Source organism: Schistocerca nitens, chromosome 2 (assembly GCF_023898315.1).
Source record: "Schistocerca nitens isolate TAMUIC-IGC-003100 chromosome 2, iqSchNite1.1, whole genome shotgun sequence".
NCBI lineage: Eukaryota > Metazoa > Arthropoda > Insecta > Orthoptera > Acrididae > Schistocerca > Schistocerca nitens.
The window spans coordinates 1,001,990,801-1,002,013,622 of NC_064615.1; the positions used below are offsets into that span (position 1 = coordinate 1,001,990,801).

A 22,822-nucleotide genomic window follows, 5' to 3' on the forward strand; every position below is an offset into this window, starting at 1 on the left:
TGCCATTGCTGGCCCTGTGAAATCCTGCTCTCGTTTACGGAATGGCACTTTGCTTTTGGAGGCGGCTTCTGATTCTCAAGCACAACTACTTGCTGTCTCACTTCTCCATGGCTACCCTGTTTGTGTAGAGGCACATAGAACTTTGAATTCTTTCCGTGATGTAATTTACACCAGGCTGCTTGACGGTCTAACTGATGCTGAAGTACTACGCTACTGGGCATTAAAATTGCTACACCAAGAAGAAATGCAAATGATAAATGGGTATTCATTGGACAAATATATTATACTAGAACTGACATGTGATTACATTTTCACGCAATTTGGGTGCATAGATCCTGAGAAATCAGTATCCAGAACAACCACCTCTGGCCGTAATAACGGCCTTGATACGCCTGGGCATTGAGTCAAACAGAGCTTGGATGGCGTGTACAGGTACTATTGGCCATACAGCTTCAACATAGTACCACAGTTCATCAAGAGTAGTAACTGGCGTATTGTGATGAGCCAGTTGCTCGTGCAACTGTATCCAGAATGGCCCGTGCAGGACCTGCAACATTCGGTCATGCATTATCCTGCTGAAATGTAGGGTTTCGCAGGGATCGAATGAAGGGTAGAGCCACGGGTCGTAACACATCTGAAATGCAACGTCCACGTCAATGCAAACAAGAGGTGACTGAGACATGTAACCAGTGGCACCCCATACCATCACACTGAGTGATACGGCAGTATGGCAATGATGAATACATACTTCCAATGTGCGTGCACTGCAGTGCCTCCATACACGGATGCGACCATCACGATCCTGTAAACAGAACCTGAATTCATCCGAAAAAAATGACGTTTTGCCATTCATGCACCCAGGTTCGTCGTTGAGAACACCATCGCAGGCGCTCCTGTATGTGATGCAGTGTCAAGGGTAACCGCAGCCATGGTCTCAGAGCTGATAGTCCATGCTGCTGCAAACGTGGTCGAACTGTTCATGCAGATGGTTGTTGTCTTGCAGACGTCCCCATCTGTTGACTCAGGGATCGAGACGTGGATGCACGATCAGTTACAGCCATGCGGATAAGATGCCTGTCATCTCGACTGCAAGTGATACGAGGCCGTTGGGATCCAGCACAGTATTCTGTATTACCCTCTTGAACCCACTGATTCCATATTCTGCTAACAGTCATTGGATCTCGACCAACGCGAGTAGCAACGTCACGATACGATAAAACGCAATCGCGATAGGCTATAAATTGACTTTGATAAGTCGGAAATGTGATGGTACGCATTTCTCCTCCTTACTGGAGGCATCACAATGTTTCACCAGGCAACGCTGGTCAACTGCTGTTTGTGTATGAGAAATCGGTTGGAAACTTACCTCATGTCAGCACGTTGTAGGTGTCACCACTGGCGCCAACCTTGTGAATGCTGTAAAAAGCTAATCATTTGCATATCACAGCATCTTCTTCCTGTTGGTTAAATTTCGCGTCTGTAACACGTCATCTTCATGGTGTAGCAATTTTAATGGCCAGTAGTGTATCTTACCTCTCTGATCAGGGTTTTATTGCCGTCCATTGTGTAATGGAAAAGGTAAATTCCTCCGTGGTGCCCACCCGCACCCTTTTCCTCACCTTTGATAGTGTGGTGCTGCTGTCAAAGATTAAAGCAGGCTTCGAAATCATCACAGTATGGCCGCTCATTCCGAATCCGATGCGCTGCTACCAGTGTCATTGTCTCAACTACACTGGAACATCTTGTCAGCACCCAGCTGAATGTGTAACCTGTGGCAGTGATGCACACAAGGGCAAATGTCCGCCTCCTACTTCCTGCTACATCAACTGCAATGGTGGCCATGCTGCCACCTCTTGGGATTGTCCCATGTGTCTAGATGAGTGGGCTGTTAGTTGGGTAAAGGAAAAAGTGCCTTACCCAGTAGGTCGCAAGTTACTGGCTAGTCGCAACACCTGTGTTATCTCCCATATGGCACCTATAGTTCTGTTGTTACCCCTCACTCCATGAAGGACATAGCCACGCAGACATATGACCTCAAATTTGGCTCTGAAGTTGTGAAGTCACCCAGTGTCAAGCTAGCATTGCCCCCCCCCCCCCCCAAATCCTGCTGTGCAACAAACCGTCAAACCCTCTGCTAAAGGGGAAAAGCTACCCACTATACAACCAGCAGGCGGGAAAGGACAGGAGTACTCCCGAGAAGACTTCCTCTGTCCCTCCAGCCAAACAACACCAAAGTCTTCCTCTAACCAGAAGGGCTCGAAGAAGTCCGCTAAAGATTAACGGTCTTCTCCTTCAACTCGAAGATCCTGCTCGACAGTGTCGCCACGTGATCACTTAGCCCGGCTGGCCTCTGTCTTGCCGGCGCACGCCACCAGCCATTTTTCAGTGTTGGACTCCACAGACCAATTGCACAAGCATGCTGATGCTTGTGTGGACCCCATGGAGCAGGATACTCATGTTTCTGTGCCCTGTAGTAGTGACTCTACGCTGGCTGTCCCTTGGCGACCGCCGAGTTGATACCCCTACATCTCTTCCTCCTCGTGACTGTCCTCCAATGTAACGTTCGCAGCTTACGGTCCCACAAAGAGGATTTATGGCTGCTTCTAGCATTGCGGCATCCCCTTGTACTCTGGCTTCAGGAAATGAAATTGTGCCTTCAAGACCACTTTGAGCTTTTACATTACTTACCGATTTGTTTTGACCTTCCCCCCTGAGGTCGGCATCCCATCTCATGGGGCGTCAGGCTGCTCATACACGATGACATTCATAGTCAACCCATCTCCCTGGCTACCCGTCTTCAAGCTGTTGCTATTCACCTTTTCCTTCCCCACCTGCCCCCCTGCGGGTCCGAGGTAAGAATAGGCCCGAGGTATTCCTGCCTTTCGTAAGAGTCGACTAAAAGGAGTTTCAACCGTTTCAGCCTTCCATGTGATGGTCCCCCTTGGGGTTTGACCTCCATTTTTCAAAATTCTACAGAAGTACGAGCCTTTTGGGGAAGGACACCTTAAGTGGTGTCTCACTGGTCCTCAGTGCACTAAGACCTTGGCACTCAGCATTGTAACAGCGTTGTAACCACACCCACTATTCCTCAAATTGGGCCTAAACGCCTGATGGGTTGCACAAGTTACGCTCATAGTGCGTACCCATCTGCACCTACGATCATGATGGACTTTCCATGGCACCCGAAATCCAGCACGGTAGCCAGCCCATTGTGGTGGGGTCGTCATGTACCCTCTAGGTTGTAGCCCCCTGACAACACAGGGATCGTACTGCCGATACCTGAGCTGCACCCTCCCCACGTCGGCCAAGGAGTAGATGCCCGTCTCCTTGGGGCATCAGGACTCCCGGCAACAGTCATCCTACCAGGTGGCCCTTGCTGAGGCTGGGTGGCGCCCGTGGGGAGAGCCCCTGGTCGGAATGGGTGGTATCGGGGCGGACGTTTTGCAGATGAAACATCAACATGTATCGGGTCGCTCTGCGGCAGAGTCTTTTAAAAAGAAAGGTGCTGTCTCTGGTTCTGGTTCTCCTGCCCTTTCCCCCTTGGCCACTCCCTGGGAGGAAGGACAGGCCCACCAGCTTGGGGCGAAGTACTTCACCCGCTATTTAGTCTGTTCTTGGACCGATGGGGGGATGTTCGCCACCTCCAAGCCCATGTTCTTTGTCCAGCACATCGAGGACACCTTCGGGGAAATAGAGGCTCTCAGTAAAATGCGTTCGGGGTCCGTTGTTATAAGGACCGCCTCCGCCACACAGTCGGTGGCGCTCCAGGCGTGCGACCGACTAGGGGACATCCCAGTGTCTATTGTTCCGCATCTGGCACTGAATAGGACGCAGGGGGTTATTTTTCATCGGGACCTCCTGCTGCAATCTGAAGAGGAGGTCAGGGCCAACCTGGAGCGCTGAGGCGTGCATTTCGTCTGGCGAGTTCAGCACGGCCCCAAAGACCGTTGCATCAACACCGGAGCCTTTATCCTCGCCTTCGAGGGGGACATTCTCCTGGAGAAGGTAAAGGTGATGTGCTACTAGTGCGACGTGCGACCTTACGTGTCCCGCCTCCTATGCGCTGCTTTCGGTGTTTGCGCTTTGGGCACATGTCGTCACGGTGTGAGGCTGAGCCCCTTTGTGGCGATTGCGGATGTCCTCTTCGTGAGGAACATACATATACCCCACCACCTCGGTGCGTCAATTGTCTTGGCATCCACTCGCCTAGATCTTTAGACTGCCCCGCGTATCAGAAGGAGAAGAAGATTCAAGAATTAAAAACTTTGGATCGTCTCTCTTATTCTGAGGCCAGGAAGAAGTATGACTGCCTCCATCCCGTGACGTTGACAACTTCGTTTGCCTCAGTCGTGTCCACTCCTTACACAGTATCCTCACCCTTCTCCTGTCCCCCCTCCACCGCCTCACCCCATCCGGGGTCTATGCCTCCGCCTCCCAAATCCCTCCCTTCCAAATCCTCCTCCCTTGCGGCCCCTGCCCCCTCTGCCTCGGGGGCCACCCTTCCTCCTCCCCCCCCCCCCCCCTCCGCCGCCTGAGAAACGATCCTCTTCTGAGGCGTCCATTGGGGAAACGTTCCGGACCCCGGCTTCTGAGGTCCGGCGTTCAAACACGGACACCGCGCATGAGGACCTTCTTCGGGTCCAGCCCACCATCCCCGTGCCTCATCGGACTTCCAAGAAGGCCTCCAAGAAGAAATCTTTATCCCCCCCTCCACCCCGGCGCGTTTCGTCCGACGCTCCATCCGTGAGTCGCTGCTCCCGGCAGTCCTCAGTTTCGCCGGGATGCTCTGCTGCCAGGTGCACAGCTGGCCTCTCGTCGGCGAATGATGCTGCCCCTCCTACGCAACCCGGGAAAGCGGCCGCCGCTGGCGACGACTCGATGGAACAGGATCCGCCTCACGCTGGTTGTAGCGTTGTTCCCTCGACACCTGGCCCTCTGCAGCTGTCGAGGTGACCAGCTCTTCACCCATTTCGTTTCCCCTCTTTTCTGACTAGCGATGGCTTTGTTACATTGGAACATAAGAGGTATTCGATCTAATCGGGAGGAATTACAACTGCTTCTCCACCTGCACTGTCCGTTCGTCCTTGGTCTCCAGGAAACCAAGTTGCGCCCAACTGACCGTATTGCTTTTACCCACTATACCTCGGAGCAGTCTGACCTCCCCCCTGTGGACGGTATTCCAGCTCATGGTGGGGTCATGTTGCTCGTTCGGGACGATGTCTATTACCATCCCCTCCCATTGACCACCCCACTCCAAGCAATAGCTGTCCGTATTACTCTTTCTGCCTTTACTTTTTCTGTTTGTACCGTCTACACTCCATCGTCATCCGCGTTAGTCGGGCTGACATGATGCACCTGATTGTTCAGCTTCCTCCACCGTTTTTATTGTTTGGCGACTTCAATGCCCATCATCCCCTTTGGGGCTCTCCTGCATCCTGTCAGAGAGGCTCCCTCTTGGCGGATGTCTTCAACCATCTCCATCTTATCTGCCTCAATACTGGCACCCCGACTTTCCTCTCAGACTCTACTCATACCTACTCCCACTTGGACCTCTCGATCTGTTCTACCACTCTTGCCCGTCGGTTCGAGTGGTATGTCCTTCCTGACACCTATTCGAGCGACCACTTCCCCTGTGTCGTTCGTCTCCTGCACCACACCCCATCCCCACGTCCTTCGAGCTGGAACATACCGAAAGCTGACTGTGGACTTTACTCCTCCCTGGCGACCTTTCCGGACCACGATTTTCTCAGTTGTGACAGTCAGGTCGAATACCTCACGGCTGTTATCATCAATGCTGCCGAACGTTCCATTCCTCGTACTGCCTCTTCTTCACGTCGCGTTTCCGTCCCCTGGTGGAATGAGGCTTGTCGAGACGCTATCCGTGCTCGACGACGTGCTTTGCGCACCTTTCGCCGCCATCCTATGTTGGCGAATTGTATTGGATACAAACGACTCAGTGCAATGCCAGAGTCATCAGACAGCAAAAAAGCTTGTTGGGCCTCTTTCACCAGCTCCTTTAGCAGTTTACTCCCTCTTCTGTCGTCTGGGGTGGCCTGCGCTGGCTGTCGCACATTAAGGCCCACTCCTCGGTACCTGGCCTGACTTCAGGTGATGAGGTCCTGGTTGATCCTGTGGATATCTCCAACGCCTTCAGCCGCTTTTTCGCGGAGGTTTCAAGCTCCACCCATTACCACCCTGCCTTCCTTCCCAGGAAAGAGGCAGAAGAGGCTCAGCGACCTTCCTTCCACTCGCTGAATCTGGAAAATTATAATGCCCCTTTACTATGCGGGAACTCGAACGTGCACTTGCACTGTCCCAGTCCTCTGCTCCGGGGCCAGATGCCATTCACGTTCAGATGCTGGCACACCTTTCTCCGGCAGGCAAAAGCTTCCTTCTTCGTACCTACAATCGCATCTGGACCGAAGGTCAAGTCCCCATGCGTTCGCGTGACGCCGTCGTTGTTCCTATACCCAAACCCGGGAAGGATAGACACCTTCCTTCTAGTTACCACCCCTTTTCTCTTACAAGCTGTGTCTGTAAGGTGATGGAGCGCATGGTTAACGCTCGGTTAGTTTGGATTCTTGAATCTTGACGGCTACTTACCAATGTTCAATGCGGCTTTCGTCGCCGCCGCTCCGCTGTTGACCACCTTGTGACCTTGCGAAAGTGCCAAACGGTCGCAGTGTTCTTCGATTTGGAGAAGGCTTATGATACCTGTTGGAGAGGAGGTATCCTCCGCACTATGCACAGGTGGGGTCTAAACAGTCGCCTGCCCCTTTTTATTGATTCCTTTTTAACAGATCGACAGTTTAGGGTACGTGTGGGCTCCGTATTGTCCGACGTCTTCATCCAGGAGAACGGAGTTCCTCAGGGCTCAGTCTTGAGCTTAGCCATAGCGATCAATCAAATTATGGATTTCATTCCACCTAATGTCTCAGGCTCTCTTTTTGTCGATGACTTCGCGATCTACTGCAGTGCCCAGCGAACATGCCTCTTGGAGCGCTGCCTTCAGTGTTGTCTAGACAGCCTATACTCATGGAGTGTGGCAAATGGCTTCCGGTTCTCTGAAGAGAAGACGGTTTGCATCAACTTTTGGCGATATAAAGCGTTCCTTCCGCCATCCTTACGTCTCGGTCCCGTTGTTCTCCCATTCGTGGAAACAACTAAGTTTCTAGGGCTCACACTGGACAGGAAACTTTGTTGGTCTCCGCACGTCTCTTATTTGGCTGCCCGTTGTACACATTCCCTTAATGTCCTCAGAGTTCTTAGTGGTTCATCTTGGGGAGCGGGTCGAACTGTCCTGCTTCACTTGTATCGGTCCATAGTCCTATCAAAGCTGGATTATGGGAGCCTCGTCTGCTCGGCCATCCCTCTTACGCCGTCTCAACTCCATCCACCATAGGGGGGTTACGTCTTGCGACCGGAGCTTTCTACACTAGTCCCATCGAGAGTCTTTATGCTGAAGCTGCCGAATTACCATTGACCTACCGGCGCGACGTACTGCTTTGTCGGTATGCCTGCCGGCTGTTGTCAATGCCCGACCACCCCTCTTATCAGTCCTTCTTCGCCGATTCTCTCGACCGTCAGTATGGGTTGTATGTGTCTGCCCTGCTGCCCCCTGGAGTCCGCTTTCGTCACCTGCTTCGACAATTGGATTTTGCCCTCCCTACCACCTTCAGAGAGGGTGAGAGCCCGACACCACCTTGGCTCCAGGCTCCAGTTCATGTTTATCTCGACCTCAGCTCGCTCCCGAAGGAGGGTACTCCGGCTGCAGTGTATGGCTCACGGTTTGTCGAACTTCGTGTGCGACTTGCCAGTCACACCTTTATTTACACTGATGGCTCCAAAACTGACGATGGTGTCGGCTGTGCCTTTGTCGTCGGGGCCGTCACCTTTAAATACCGGCTCCTCGACCAGTGTTCCAGCTTTACGGCCGAGCTTTTTGCTCTCCATCAGGCCGTTCAGTATGCCTGCCGCCACCACCATTCATTGTATGTACTCTGCTCTGATTCACTCAGTGCTCTTCAGAGCCTTGGAGCTCCATATCCGGTCCATCCCTTGGTGCAACAGATCCAGCAGTCCCTCCATTCTTTCGCTGCGGGTGGCTCTCCTGTCAGCTTTCTGTGGGTTCCTGGCCATGTAGGAGTGCCTGGGAATGAGGCTGCTGATGCTGCAGCCAAGGCTGCAGTCCTCCTGCCTCGGCCAGCCTCCCATTGTGTCCCGTCATCTGACGTTAGTGGGGTTGTTTGTAAGAGGCTTGTGTCCTTGTGGTGGGATACTTGGTCCTCACTTCAAGGAAACAAGCTCCAGGCAGTAAAACCGTTCCCAACTGCTTGGACAACCTCCTCCCGACCATCTCGGCAAGAAGAGGTCCTTCTGACCAGGTTGCGGATTGGGCATTGCCGGTTTAGCCACTGCTACCTGCTCTCCGGTGACCCAGCCCCGCAGTGCCCTTGTGGTCATGCATTAACACTGCGCCATGTTTTATTGTCGTGTCCCCGTTTTAGTCAATCTCGTGTTGTCCTGTCTCTGCCATCTACTTTACAGGATATTTTAGCGGATGACACTCGAGCAGCTGCTCGTGTTCTTTGTTTCATTACTTTGACTGGATTGTCCAAAGACATCTAACTCTTTCACTTATTTTATCTGCATCTTTGTAAGAACTTTCTGGTGTCCCCCCCCCTCCCCTTGAGTTTTACTAGATTCTATGTGCTCTAACAATTGTGACTGTGCGCTGATGACCTCAGTAGTTAAGTGCCCTTAAACCCCAACAAAAAAAAAATGCAGATGTTGCCAAATTACTGTGCTAGTGTGGGGCACATCCCTCTTCCGTGCTACCTCCTATAGTGTGCTTTTGGTTATTGCTCCAGCAGCCTAACTTCACACTACATGCTGCTTTCCCAATGGGTGTGAACCCTTGGCTTAGCAGCAACACCAATCACCTTAAATGGCAACCCACCTTGGCCTTGTGCAGTGGCCCGTTTTCAGCTTGGACTTAGTTTGCTTCCTAATGAAACTACTCCAGATTTGATCTATCACTAAGTTTTTTGACCTGTGCACAGAACTTAGTGATAGTACCTTTTGTGTACACTGACAGCTCTTGGACTGACTGTTTGTTGGGTGTGCCTTAGTCATTGGCACTGACAATTTTTGGTGTCTCCTTCCGGAACACTGTTCAGTATATGCATCAGAGCTCTTCACCATGTATCAGGCCACACAGTACATCCAGTGCCATATGCTTTTCAATTGTCATGTGCTCAGATTCTCTCTGTGGCCTTCAGAGCCTCTGTGTGCTGTACACAGCCCATCCCTTACTGCAACAGATCCAAGAAAGCTTCTGCTTGCTCACCCTGGGGGAGCCACTGTGATCTTTATGTGGGTTCGTGGTCACATCTGTCGGCTGGGAAACAAGGCTGCTGATGCTGCCAGGGTAATTTCATGTGAAATCACCCAGTGGCAGTTGCTCTTATGTAACAGATTTTTCTGAAAATTTGGTGTAAGAATATACAAAATGAGTTAGGGTTAAAATATTTTTCTGGAATTTTTTGACCAAAATTGTAATTAGGAGACCATTTTGAAATGTTGGCCCCTTCTAACAACTGGCGTTGAGAAACAAAGTGCCTTGTAAGTTTGTAGCCTGTAACTTTTTATTTAATAATCAATTTTATTCAATTTGGTGTCATTGGAAAGTAAAAGAATAGAGCTATAACATAAAAATTATTAAAGTGCTGTGTCTGAGCAACAAATGTTTGAAAATTTGTAATTAATGTAATTTCTCACTTTTTGCAAATTGCAGGAATTTTTTTTCAGCAGAATCACAAGTTTCACCATCAGAATTTTTGTTTCAAATAATTCCTGTTGCCATACTTTTCAACATAAAAAAATCAGAAGGGCGTTTGTCCTCTATTGTTAGATTTTATAATTTTTCAGTAATGCTGCAATAATTAATTGCTTCAAATAGCTAATCAACATTACATGAAACAACAATGAAAAATTCATTCTAGCAGCAACTCGCATGCAACAGACTGTGGGTGTTAGGTTTTTGTGTGTCTGTGAACTTTATATATCTGAAGGACTGTTTTGTCTTGATTTTGTGCTTCTTACATAAACAGCCATTCTGTCTGGTAGGTTATTTGAAAGTACAGTCGAACCCCTCAATATGATAACGTTCGGGGAAATAATTGCGCATTAATGTATAACCAGGGAGACTAAATTTAACTTCCATAAGTGCAATGGGTTGCATTTTTCAACGTATTACAGTGCCCTCTGATGTATAATTTTTATGAAGTGACACTAGCCCACCCAATCATTATAACATACAAACAGTTGTTGCAGTATATGCTTTGTTTAGTTGTGGCTTATCAGATGTTTTAGCGAATTTTATTTATCAAATATTATGAGTGAAATAGAGCACGTATTTTATTTAATGTTGTTTTCTCATGTTTGATATCAATCATTAGAAATTGATATATTCATATAAATAATATTATTTATTAATAATTTGTTTCACACAAAATTATATTACGATCAATGATAATTCATTTAAAAATAATTTAAAATTTAGTCATATTTATAACTCCATTTTGAAGGTTTTTATAATTAGTTATTACTCTTTAAATTATTTATTCACTATATATCAATTTAATTAAAAATTAGATTTGTATATTTATTTATTAAACTTAATTTATATGCTTGAAATATATATATTACCTTCAAACCAGTCATTAATCCACTCAATTTTAACAATATATAATAAAGTAATAAATAAATAATAATTTTTGTCATTGATTTTGTTATTGACAGTTGAAATATTAATTTTTGTGTATTTCATTTTAAAGGCTGTTAAGACTTTATTAATACTACATTTTTAAGGTTATAAGTGTTTTACATATTTTCACAGAATTTAAACAAAAATATTTTCTTTATGTAAAATTTATTACTTACATACAATAATTCAAATCAAATAAATAAAACAAATTATAATAAACATAATTCAATTCCACAATTGGAGGTTTTATGTATTATGAATCTTACTATGCTCCTATAGTAGCATCTGATTGACTGTCATAAAATAAGTCACACTATAAAGTTGAGGGGTTTTACATATCAAGGGGTTCCATATTGAGGGGTCCAACTGTAATACAAAATTGTTCCATAATGTGAATATTAGAGATCACTTAATGAAGTGATCATTAACTCTTTCTCATTCCCCCTTACAGATACTTCATAGTACATTCTTGACTAATTAGAGAACAAGAAAGTTTCAAACCATCCAGTTCTTTTCTGCAACATACACAGTTGATTAAAAGTCACAATGGAAAACAAATGTTCTGTAGGTTTTGTCAGCAGTTGTGTGTCAGAAGAAAAGTAGTAGCAGTGAAGAGCTTGATTTAATAGATATGTCAAGCCTGAATCAAGCTGATATTGAATTATTGAAGCTAAGAAGCACCTGTGAAAATATTGAGTGTTTGTTCTTCTAACAAAAGGCTCTATTTGAGAACATTTGAAGACAAAGAATTTGCTGTGACCCTTTTAAGAAGCATGTTAAAAAGACTGCTAAGAAATCTTTGAAACATATTTCTTTAACCATGGCAAGGAAATATAAAACCCTTGGACTTATCCCAGGTACCAAGCTGTGCATAACATGCTGCAAGTACATTTTATCTCATATGGGGGATAACCTTCCAGGGATGGATGAATGTGAAGTTGAAGATAAAGAATATGCACCAGATCCATCTACAGCTCTTCAAAAACATAATGGAAGTTGTGAATTACTTGAAATTTCACCATTTAAGGGTATCAAGAGAGCACAAGACAGGTGTCCAGAATACATTCGATCCAAGTTTCGTTGCTTAGCTTTAAAATTCCAGCAAACAGCATCAGAAGTGCTATATGTTTCAGTGAAAATTGTCTGAAGAAACTGGCAGTGCCGAATGTACAGACTGTAATATTTTAATGCTAAAACTTAGAGAAATTCAGCAGAACTTCTGTTAAAGCAAAACTACAAATACTTACCTTACCTTAGCATCAGCTTCATGGAGTAAAGAAAAAATACAAATGTTTTAACACTACCGAATACATGGTAAGAAAATAAAGGGTATTGCTAAAAGATGGTATTTTGTCAAAAGGGAGTTATAAAGTGGGAAACAGAATAGGCAATGATATGTAAAAACATGTCAAGAATTTTTACTGTGAAGATGATATAAGTCGCATTTCTGCTAATAAGACAGTCTGTCCCTTCAGAAAATTGCAAGAGTGTATAAGACAGACTAACTTTACATCTGAAAGATGTATACTTAGCTTTCGGAGAAAAATACCCTGAAGATAAAATTGGTTTTGCTAAATTTTGTGAACTTAGACCAAAAGAATGTGTTACTGTAAACAGTCGTGGAATGCATAACGTATGTGTTTGCATGTATCACCAAAATGTAAAACTGTTAATACATGCTGCACATGTGAAAGAACCATAGCTGAACTTCTGCAGAAACTTGGGTGCAATCTGGAAAATGAGGAGTGCATGCTACATTGCTGTTCTTGGTGTCCTGACGAATATGAACTGTGCAGTTTTTTAATGGAGCTGGAGTCCTTAAAAGGTTGTGAAAATGTTGTATCCAAACAATGGATGCAAGCTGATTGATCTACACTGGAGACATTAATGAAGATGAAGATGACTGAATTTTTTGAGTATATCATGCAAAAACTTCAAAACACATAATTATGTATCCAAATCTGTCACTACTTCAAATCAAGCAAAGAAACCCTCCCTGATACATGTCGTCATAGTGGATTTTGCAGAGAACTATACCTGTTTGCTGCAGGATGCTGCACAAGGATTTCACTGGCAGAACATTAGTCACCCTTCCTTCTTTTGTGGTGTACTTTAAAACAGATGGTTGCATTAAGCTAATGTCATTGTGTTGTATAAGTGGCTGTTTGCAGAATGATACAAACACATTCTATGTTTTCCAGAAAACTGTTCTCACTTATGTGTTGGAAAAATTACCACACATCCATTATGTTTGTACTTCAGTGATGGCAGTTCTGTACAATATAAAAACTTTAAGAACTTTTTAAATTTTTCATCACAAGCAAGATCATGGAGTAACTGCAAAATGAAATTTTTGCCACTAGTCATGGCTAAAATGCATGTGATGGAGTAGATTAGATTAGTACTTGTTCCATAGATCATGAATACAACTATTCGTAATTATGTGGAATGTCAGGTTAATAAAAGGTGTCTATAAAAGATATTACATTACACAAAATATTGCAAGACACTTAATATTTTTTTTGTGGGAGGGAATTTCCCACTTACTATATCCAAAAATTCATATAACGAGTAGGAGTTGCCATTCAGAAATTCTTTTAATTTCCTTTTAAATGCTATATGGCTATCTGTCGGACTTTTGATGCTATTAAGTGACCAAAGACTTTTGTGGCAGCATAATTTACCCCCTTCTGAGCCAAAATTAGATTTAACCTTGAGTAGTGAAGATAATCCTTTCTCCTAGTGTTGTAGCCATGTACACTGCTATTACTTTCAAATTCGTTTGAATTGTTAATAACAAATTTCGTAAGTGAATATATATAATTGTGAGGCTACAGTGAAGATCCCTAGCTCTTTAAATAATTGCGTGCAGGATGATCTTGGATGAGCTACAGAAATTATTCTGATTACACGCTTTAGTGCAATGAACACTCTTTTACTCAATGATGAGTTACCCCAGAATATGACTCCATGCAGAAGCAGAGAATGAAAATAGGTGTGGTAAGCTAATTTGCTGAGATGTATATTGACAAAATTTGCAATGACCCTAATAGCATAAGTAGCTGAACTCAAACGTTTCAGCAGATCTTCAGTGTTTTTTTTTTTTTCCAGTTCATCCCCTCATCACTGCATACGCCTAGAAATTTTGAATATTCTACCTTAGCTACAGAGTTGGTGGTACTATTAAACATTTAGCAACAAGAGCAGGTTTACAGCATCCATATGGCAGTCACATTTTAAGTCCAAAAGATCTGTTTACATTTGCCAAAACTCGTGTTCCAGGAATAGAAACCTTTTGTTACAACAGAGGAGATAAGGAAGTTCAGACATGTTAAAAAAATGATTTGAGACTGGTTCTACCATTCCTGGGACAAGAGTGAATAATTTTTTCAAACCACTGAATGAAAAGTTGCTGATAGTGTGTTTCATCAGCTACTAAACTCATTAAAGTTCCTCTTGGAATTTGAAACACTGCCTCTAACACAATTAAAGAAGAAACATTTGTCGCAGCTATCTACGATAACCAGCAGTGGTTTCGAAAAATTAGAGTTAAGTGAAGAACACAGCTGCATGAGTCCAAGTGGCTCTTCCTCAAGTTATTTTTGGCCACTGGATACCTTATGAAAACATTTTAATGACTTTGCCTGCTCCTAGGCAAGCACAAGTATTGGTCGTTCATATACTTTAGAATCAGACATAATACTGTCTATTGAAAACTTGTTTGAAAGAATGAATGCTTTTTAGAATTTTATGAATGTGTTTTATGAGAACAGATCATTTGTGACCACTAGGTAAGTCACAAAATGAAATATGTATATTATTAATGTTCTTTCTGTTTTAAATGATTAAGCAGAACGAACATCCTTCTGATTTTTTGTTATGTTGAAATGTATGACAATAGGAATTATTTGAGACAAAATTTGAAATGGTGAAACTTGTGATTTTTGCGAAAAAATTCATGAAGTTTGTAAAAAAAAATTGAAAAATGACTAAGCACAGATTTGCACATATTTAAATGCACAGTTGTAGCATTTTTATAGTTTAGTGATATAGTTGGTCCTTTTATCTTTCTAATGACACCAAATTGATTAAAATTGACTTATAAATCAGGGAGTTAGAGTAGTTAAAAACTTTCAACCTACCCTTTGTACTGATGCCAGATGGAGAAAATGCTAGATATTTCAAAATGCCCCCTGCCTACAGTTTTGATCTAAAAATCTGAAAAAAATTATTATATCTCTTTCTATGTATGTACTAGCAACCCAGTTGCTTCATCAGGAAAGAGGGAGCAGAAAGACTTACCTTAGGGGCGGAAAAGGGACAGGTATACAATCGCGTGCGTGCGTGCGCACGCACGCACACACGCACACATATGTAAAGGCAAAGAGTTCAAAGCTTGAATTTGTGTGTTTGTGCGTTTTTTTGTTGTCTATCTACCAGCGCTTTCTCGTTTGGTAAGTCACAGCATTTTTTAAATATATTTATGTACTTCCTCACACCAAATTTTCACAAATATCTGTAACATGATAGCAACGAGATTTCTTTATTTTGGGTGACTAAATGAAATGAGCCGCCAAGGCTGCTGTCCTCCTACCTCGGCCCGCTAGTTCTTTTATTCCTTCAGATGATCTGTGTTGCTGTCTCTCAGCAGGTAATGTTCCTTTGGGATCACTGGTGGTCTTCTTTTCATAGGTACAAGCTCCGGGGAATTAAACCTCTCCCAGTGGCTTGGTCAATCTCCTCTCGGCCCTCTCACCATGTGGAGATCACTTTGTCTAGGTTGTGTATTGGGCGCTTTTGTTTTAGCCATCACCATTTAATTGGTAATCCCCCACCACTTTGTGCTCTTTGTCAACATCATTTGATGGTTCAGTTGCCTGACAGAATGCCCTTTTTTAAAAAACTTGCTTTCTAATGTATATTTGCCGAGTACTTGGTCGTTTTAGTGAACGACATGTGGGCTGTCGACTGTGTTCTACTTTTTATCTGTCTTAATAATACAGTGAAGGACATTTAATCTTTAATTCAGGACCTCTGTTGTCTCTTTGGTGTATTTTGTGGACTTCTCTGAGAGGAAGTCCTTGTTCTTAGCTTTCATATCCTTCAAGTGGGCTTAATATGTAGTTGCTGTTAACTCTTTTTGTATTAGTGTTCTAAGGTTCTGATGTGGAGGTGCATGAACTTAGTTGTTTTTGCACTGTAAAACAAAACAATAAGGTTGTACTGGACAGTCGTTTGCTGTGGTCTTACGAGCTACACTGTGCGTTGTAAAAGACAAACAATTGTTGTCTGTATCATATAATTATTAGAATGTACATTTCATGTTTGGAAGTAGAAGAATAAAGAAATGAGATGGCCTCCCTGTGCTGGACTGCAATAGTTTACGTTCTACATAAGTCCTTTCTAATCGGGGATGAAATTGGCATATGTTAAAAAATGTAATCACTTTTATTGATGTTTCTGTGTCTAAGTTGAATAATATGCAAGTTGCTTATTTTTGATATTTTTACTTTTGTAGTTCTGGGAAAGTATAGTTCTGCAAGGTGTAAATATATGCTTTCGATTGACCTTAAGTCCACTTTAAGATCAGTGTTAGCTCTCACGAATAGTTTACTTCAGGAAATTAATGGAGTGGCACACTGGCAGGGAGGAATGGCATTTCAAAGCAGGTTTTACTGGATCATTTGATGACAGTTGTTCTTTGCCTATAGTAGGATCCTTCCATTTTGATTATTCTACTTTAACTGAAGGGAAAATGTTCAGATTCAGTGTAGCCCCAAACACTGCAGGAGAGGTAAAATGACTAGATAGGTGTTGGATTGACATGCAGTTAAAACCAGTTTAAAGGTTGCAATGTGTCGCACTGTATCTGTGTAGTTCCTACCTCCTGTCTTCCTCCCATTTGGTGGGCTTGTACCCGGTGGCAATGAATCTTCACTCTGTAGCAGCTGAAAGTCAGACAATACAGGTGCAGATGGAAGTGTTTCAATGCTATCTGATTAGAGCTCTACATAAAAATGATTTTATTTTCTGTTTCATTTTCACATTGACATCAAAAAGGGTAACTTCCCCTCCTTTTCAATCTCCATTATGAATTTGATTTTAGGATGAAGACAGTTAAAATGGTTCAATAACCAGTACAAAGAGTCTACTTCATGTGGCAAAGCAAGAAACATATCACAAGTAGGCTTCCAAAAGTATGTTTTCAGGGCCATATGCTCAGTCCTCCATAGAAAGATTAGTGACTGGGGGGATAATGGACTTGCTATAACACCACCCTCAGTCTGTTCATAATATTTGTCATTGAATAAAAAAATAGATGGATGTCAGTACATGATGGCAGAGCTTTGTCGTTGATTTTAATTAATCAAAAAGTAGGTATGGAAATAACATACATTTGAGTTTGGACCACTACATAAACCAGCTGAAGACTTTAGTTCTGTGGCTTTCCTTCCATATGCAGAAAATATGCCATGATTGGTAGGGTTTTGAATAAACATGATATCAGATGTGTATTACTTCTGTCTGCTAAGACTAAAGCACTTCTTGGCTCTGTTAAGGATGATGTAAGTTTTGAGGAAGCCTGGCATTTACTAAATACCATGTGAGTGTGATAAAATATACCATACATTGGCCAAACCATTTGTACTGTCAGTGACAGGTGTGTTGAACATCGTCATATGTGATTATTACAACCTGACAAATCTTCATTGGTTGAGCACTGTCTTGCAGCGGGATGTTTGATGCTATACAGTGGACACAAGTGATTGCAAACTCCTTGTGTTATTGGGATTGTGTTTTAAAAGAATTTCAATACAGACTAAAAGGTAATATCATTAATCATGATAATGGATACCTGCTAAATAAAACTTGGAATCATGTTTCATCGGATACGAAGGAACAAGGGCATGTGAATCAGCTGGCTGTATTAATTTTTAACGGTATATCGTTTTTGTCATCACTAGTGGTGCTGCAGTTTTTCTTGCACAAGGGGCAGCAGCAACATTTGACTGCTTGCGTATTGCCTCCACGCATGTGCAGACAGCAGTTTGATTTGACTGTAGGCCTGAGAAGAATTTGATCTGTAAATACTTGGGGAAAGTCTAGTCACATCTCAGACTGACCTCTCATTGTCTTGTGGTCCAGAGAGATTGAAAGGTGAAAATTCTTGAGGCTCATTGGTTTCATTTCTGCTAACAATGAACTGTGGATATCTCATGGAATTAATATATAATTTAAGCATTACATGTGATGAAACCAAGGCGTAGTGGAATTGCATTCCTTTGGGCTTTTTCCTCTGATCTCACTTTTCCAAGTTTAAGTTCTTCTCTGTTACTGTCTAAGGTGTATCCATTTGGATTTTGCCATTTAACTGCATGAATAATAAAATTATGTAAGGAAATAGGCTCCTTAGTTCCTCACTGCTACAAAAGTATGAAAATAGACTGGCTAAATTAATATCCATTGAGCAGTATTGTCTTAAGACTAAAGGTTTTCCCGACCACCCTGCGACTCTTAAGGCAGAAAGGCATAATGGATATAACTTAGTTTAGTCAGGTTGCAGCAATTTTCAGAATTTACATTCTTTTTTAAAAATATTGTTTAACTACAGGAAACTTTCTTTAATTTCAAACTAAAAATTGTTATAATACCTGTGAGAATTCAGCAAAAAGAAATTTCTTGTTAATATTCAGCATCCTCTGTTGTCATCACATGGTGCTGTGTGGTGTTACACACACCATTTTAAAGAGCATTTGTAAATTTCAGTAGAATGTTCTCTGTGGTATGTAGGTGAAAGTTTGTTCAGTAATTTCTGCTGCTGACTGTGTAACCACTCCATGATTAAATGTTGCAGTTTAGACTATTTTCATTGAAACCTGAGGAACTAAGGCACCAGTAAAAGTATGAAAATTGTTGTGGAGCAAAATTGTGAACAGAATACACTACAAAACAAATCTCTCAATAGTATGCAGAAAAAATTGTCAGTATCTGCAATTGCCATTGGTTCTGATGTAGGTGACTAATTTCCTATAAAAGTATCAGATACTGACAGTTTTCACTTGCATTAGTTTATACATGACTACGTTTCTCCCCATGTTTATACTAGTTCCATCTCTTCCTCACCCCCCCCACCACCACCACCACCACCACCACCACCACCAAAACAAACTATCTTTGTTGATTAATCTTATTTTATAAAACTTTTTGTGTGTGGAAGTTACTTTGTCATTATGATTTGGTTTTTCCAGAAACTCAGCTTAACAGAATATGAAATGGTTATTGCTGCACATCTAGTTGATCCTACAGAGATAAATGTATCGTGGGATGACATCGCTGGACTCGATGATGTTATTCAAGAATTGAAAGAGACTGTAATACTACCAATTCAGCGAAAGGAACTTTTTGCAGATTCCCAGCTAACACAGCCACCGAAAGGTATTGGCTTTCTTGTAACTTTGGTTATTCACTTGATGTTTCCTGTCTAAATAACTAATCATGTTTGATGAAAGTTCATTCATAAGTCATTTGTTTGTGTCTTAGCACTAAAGTGTTCTTTTGATGCTATTTTTAGGCACAGTCGGTTTTCTCTTGACTCATCTCAAATATTGTTCCTGAATGTAAACATTTCATGCAGTCAGTTATGAGCATACGATTTTAATGTGCGGTGAAACTTTGTTACCAACATGTAGGTTAACCCTTATGCTGCTGTGGACGTGTATACATATACTGCTCTGTTGCTTCCCAGGTCCTGTGGACACTTATACAAACACGGCTTAGCTTTCCTACAGTGCTCTTGTCTGTCTGCATCCTGAGCTTCCAACCTCTCACTCCCCACCCACCCCCCACTCCCGACAAGTTTGCTTATATCTCGGTGAATAAAATAGGTTTAGTGTGTTTATCATACAACGTATTTGCTGCTTTGCATGCTACAAATTCTTGATCTGCAGGAACAGAAATGGATATTTCACATGCAACTGTCAGCAGGTTATAAAAATCAGTACCTAGAGAATGAAATATCATTCTGCTCTCGATTTTAAACAAAATATTGATATCTTACCAACATTTCAGATACTACAATTTAAAAGCTAAAATCAACCACGTGCAGTCTACACAATGCACTTTTACCATTGCAGACTCTTCTCAAAATTTCATGCAGTGTTATACTTAATGTGATGCAGTGCAGTAACTTTGATGAATAGCGGAAAGAAATTCAGTTCTTTATCAAGCAAAGGTATCTTACTTTAAGATTTGCAAAAATAAATTTTTTCAGTAAATAATTTTCTTAGATTAAAAAAAAAAATTAGTGGAAGAATACCATCTCTCAGCACAGATAGCAGCATTTGACAAGCATTATAGCCACAAATAAGCCACGCTAAGCACAGGAAGCAGAGCACGTGTGTAGTAGTGAAAGGGTTAATGGGTGCAGTCGTGAAACATAATCTGCAGGTAAAGCAAACTAATACGTAATTACTAACATTTATTATCATCAAATGTCGTCATTACAATTAATATACAGGAATACTGTTCTAAAGTAAGGATCTGACATGGTCAGTGATTAAATGTGGATTAGATTACATATGCTAATAATTCAAAAGACCATGCCATATTCATGCCTTTTCTTTTGTACGAGAAAGTAATTTGCCTGCCCTTGCTGTTGGGTGCACTGCTGAGGCTATGGCCCAGCTCTCTGATAGCTTGCATATCAGTTGTTTGCCCACCTTTGTCTGTGGGCACTTGGGTTGGAACACACTGCTGTAGATCCATATGAGATCATTTTGCTCTGAAAAGAAATGAATACAGAAGAAATGATAGTAATAAAGTCTAAAACACTGAAGAGACATAGTTGTAGCCAATAGGCAGTTGCTTATCATGTTATTGGGTGTTAAACATCCTTTCCACAGTTAAGAAAATTGCTAGGATAAAAATGCATTTTTGAATGAAATGTGTACAGTCAGCAGTCTACTTTCTTCCTTAATTTTAGGCTGCTTAGCTGGCTTCACCCAGTATGCTTCAAAATATAATAGCTTTGAATGATTTGTGGTAGTCAAAATAATATTGGCAACACATATTTTAACACTCCTCATTTATTATGTTACAAATAATGTGTTTCTAGATTTAAATTTCACAAGAGTGCTCTTCCTCTTAAAATTTATTTCCATTCTTGGTCAATGGCAAGTGGAAAATCTCAGCAGCTGACATTTTACTCAAGTGTGCAGCTAATTGATTAAAAAAAGATGAAAAATAAAAAAGTAATAATGTATAACATACTTCAAAACATTGAAAATGCACCTTGTCATATAGCAGGTGGTGAGTTGTGATATGACAACTACCTAACACCTGTTTAAATCCTATTTTAGCCAGACACTAAACAAAGTTCAGAAATGCACTTTGTGAGGTCACAAGTGATTTGCTGCAGTAAGCTCTCAGTATTGAATTATTTATCAATCAAAAGTATGATTGGAAATGGCAGAATGGCCAGCCTGACAGCTGCTGATGTGTGTTTGAGGTACACAAGTGTACAGGGTACTTTACAATATAACTACCGGAAACATTGCAACACAAGAACCACTGTAGACGCTTATGCATTACATATGACATATCTCCAGTCTAATAATGCCATATGTGATAGTGACCTTATGAGCTGTTTGTAAGTATCTGTAAGAGTGATGAAACCCTGATGTGACCTATAGAATCAAGGGTCATATGTAGAAAATGATTTAGTGACTGGTTTGTGGTTGTTCCTGTGTTTTGATTCTTGTTAACAATGTTCTAACGCTTTATGTATCTTCAGAGAATGATTAAAATACATTCAGACAGTATTTATGAAAGATTGACATGTCACATGGAGATAAATGTGCAAGAACTGAATTATTCTGAAAATTTTATTGTAGTGTGTTGTTGAATTTGTCTTATTACTGGTTACATTCAAATTTTTGACAGTCTTCAAATCCATTGTAGTTCCACAGAAGCCTGTCAGTTTTATGTACTGTGTGTGGCCTCCATTTTAGTGAGTTACAGAGGCTGCTCACAGAACATAAAACTGATAAATTTCTCTGCAAGCAAGAGTTTGTGCTGGACTACTTCATTTGGATAGTTAAAATATGTAATCTTTGTGTAATGGGAGTTTATAATATTTGTCATTGTCAGTGAGTTTTAATGACTTTTTCAAGAACTATACATGATTATCTGGGATAGCAATTTGATTCAAATTTAATACCAATTTTTAAGAGTTTGTGGCTTTAGTCTCCTTAAATCTCACTAAGTGAACTAGTGTCAGATAAACCCAGAGCTCCAAGAGCCAATAGAGAGCACTGATACTAAAACTGTTATGGGCAGTGAAAGCTGGAGTTAAGTTCAACCAGAATTTTTACAAAGGACCTAAACTTGATTAAGGAGGAGTGATAGAACAGCTATTATCCCCTCTACACCAGAATCAGTCCCATTCAGCCTTGCCACCTATGGACAGTGTATCTGCAGTGATTGCCTCCTTTCCCAGTATGCAAAATGTCTCAAGAGGCTCTTAATGGACAGGCTATATCCTTCAGACCTAGTCACCAAATAAATTTCCCATGACATGTACTCAAACAACCCTAGTGCTCCCATTCCCCCTTTGAATTGACTAAAAAGGAGCACCCCCCTTGTCATCCTTTGGACAAACAATTAAACCAGATCCTTCACCATTCTATCACAGTGTCGTAAAATAGGGACATTATACCCAGGATCCTTCTCACTGCTCCTAAAGTGGTATTGTGTTGCCTGCCCAACCTACACATCTTAGTCCATTCCTATGTCACTCGCACTCCCAACCCCTTGCCATAGTGATCTAATTTCTATGGAAGAATCAGGTGGAAGACCTGCCCAGTCCACCCATCCAGTACCCCTTATTCCAGTCACAGGTTTATCCTACCCTATTACAGGCAGGGCCACCATCTGTGAAAGCAGTCACAATGTATACAAATTCTGCTACAATCACTGCACAGTTTGTTATGGCAACCAACTAATGACCAGCATGAATGGCCAACAGCAGACTGGGCAAAAGCAAAGTTGACCGCC

General features: G+C 42.2%; 1 protein-coding gene across 1 annotated transcript in view; it reads left to right on the forward strand.

Moving 5' to 3' along the window:
- The window catches only part of LOC126237330 (outer mitochondrial transmembrane helix translocase), a 125,442-nt gene that overhangs the window by 25,439 nt on the left and 77,181 nt on the right, over positions 1–22,822 (forward strand). Inside the window, exon 3 of the mRNA XM_049947301.1 lies at positions 19,018–19,204. Coding sequence (XP_049803258.1) covers positions 19,018–19,204 — 187 coding nt within the window. The remainder of the gene's footprint in view (positions 1–19,017; positions 19,205–22,822) is intronic.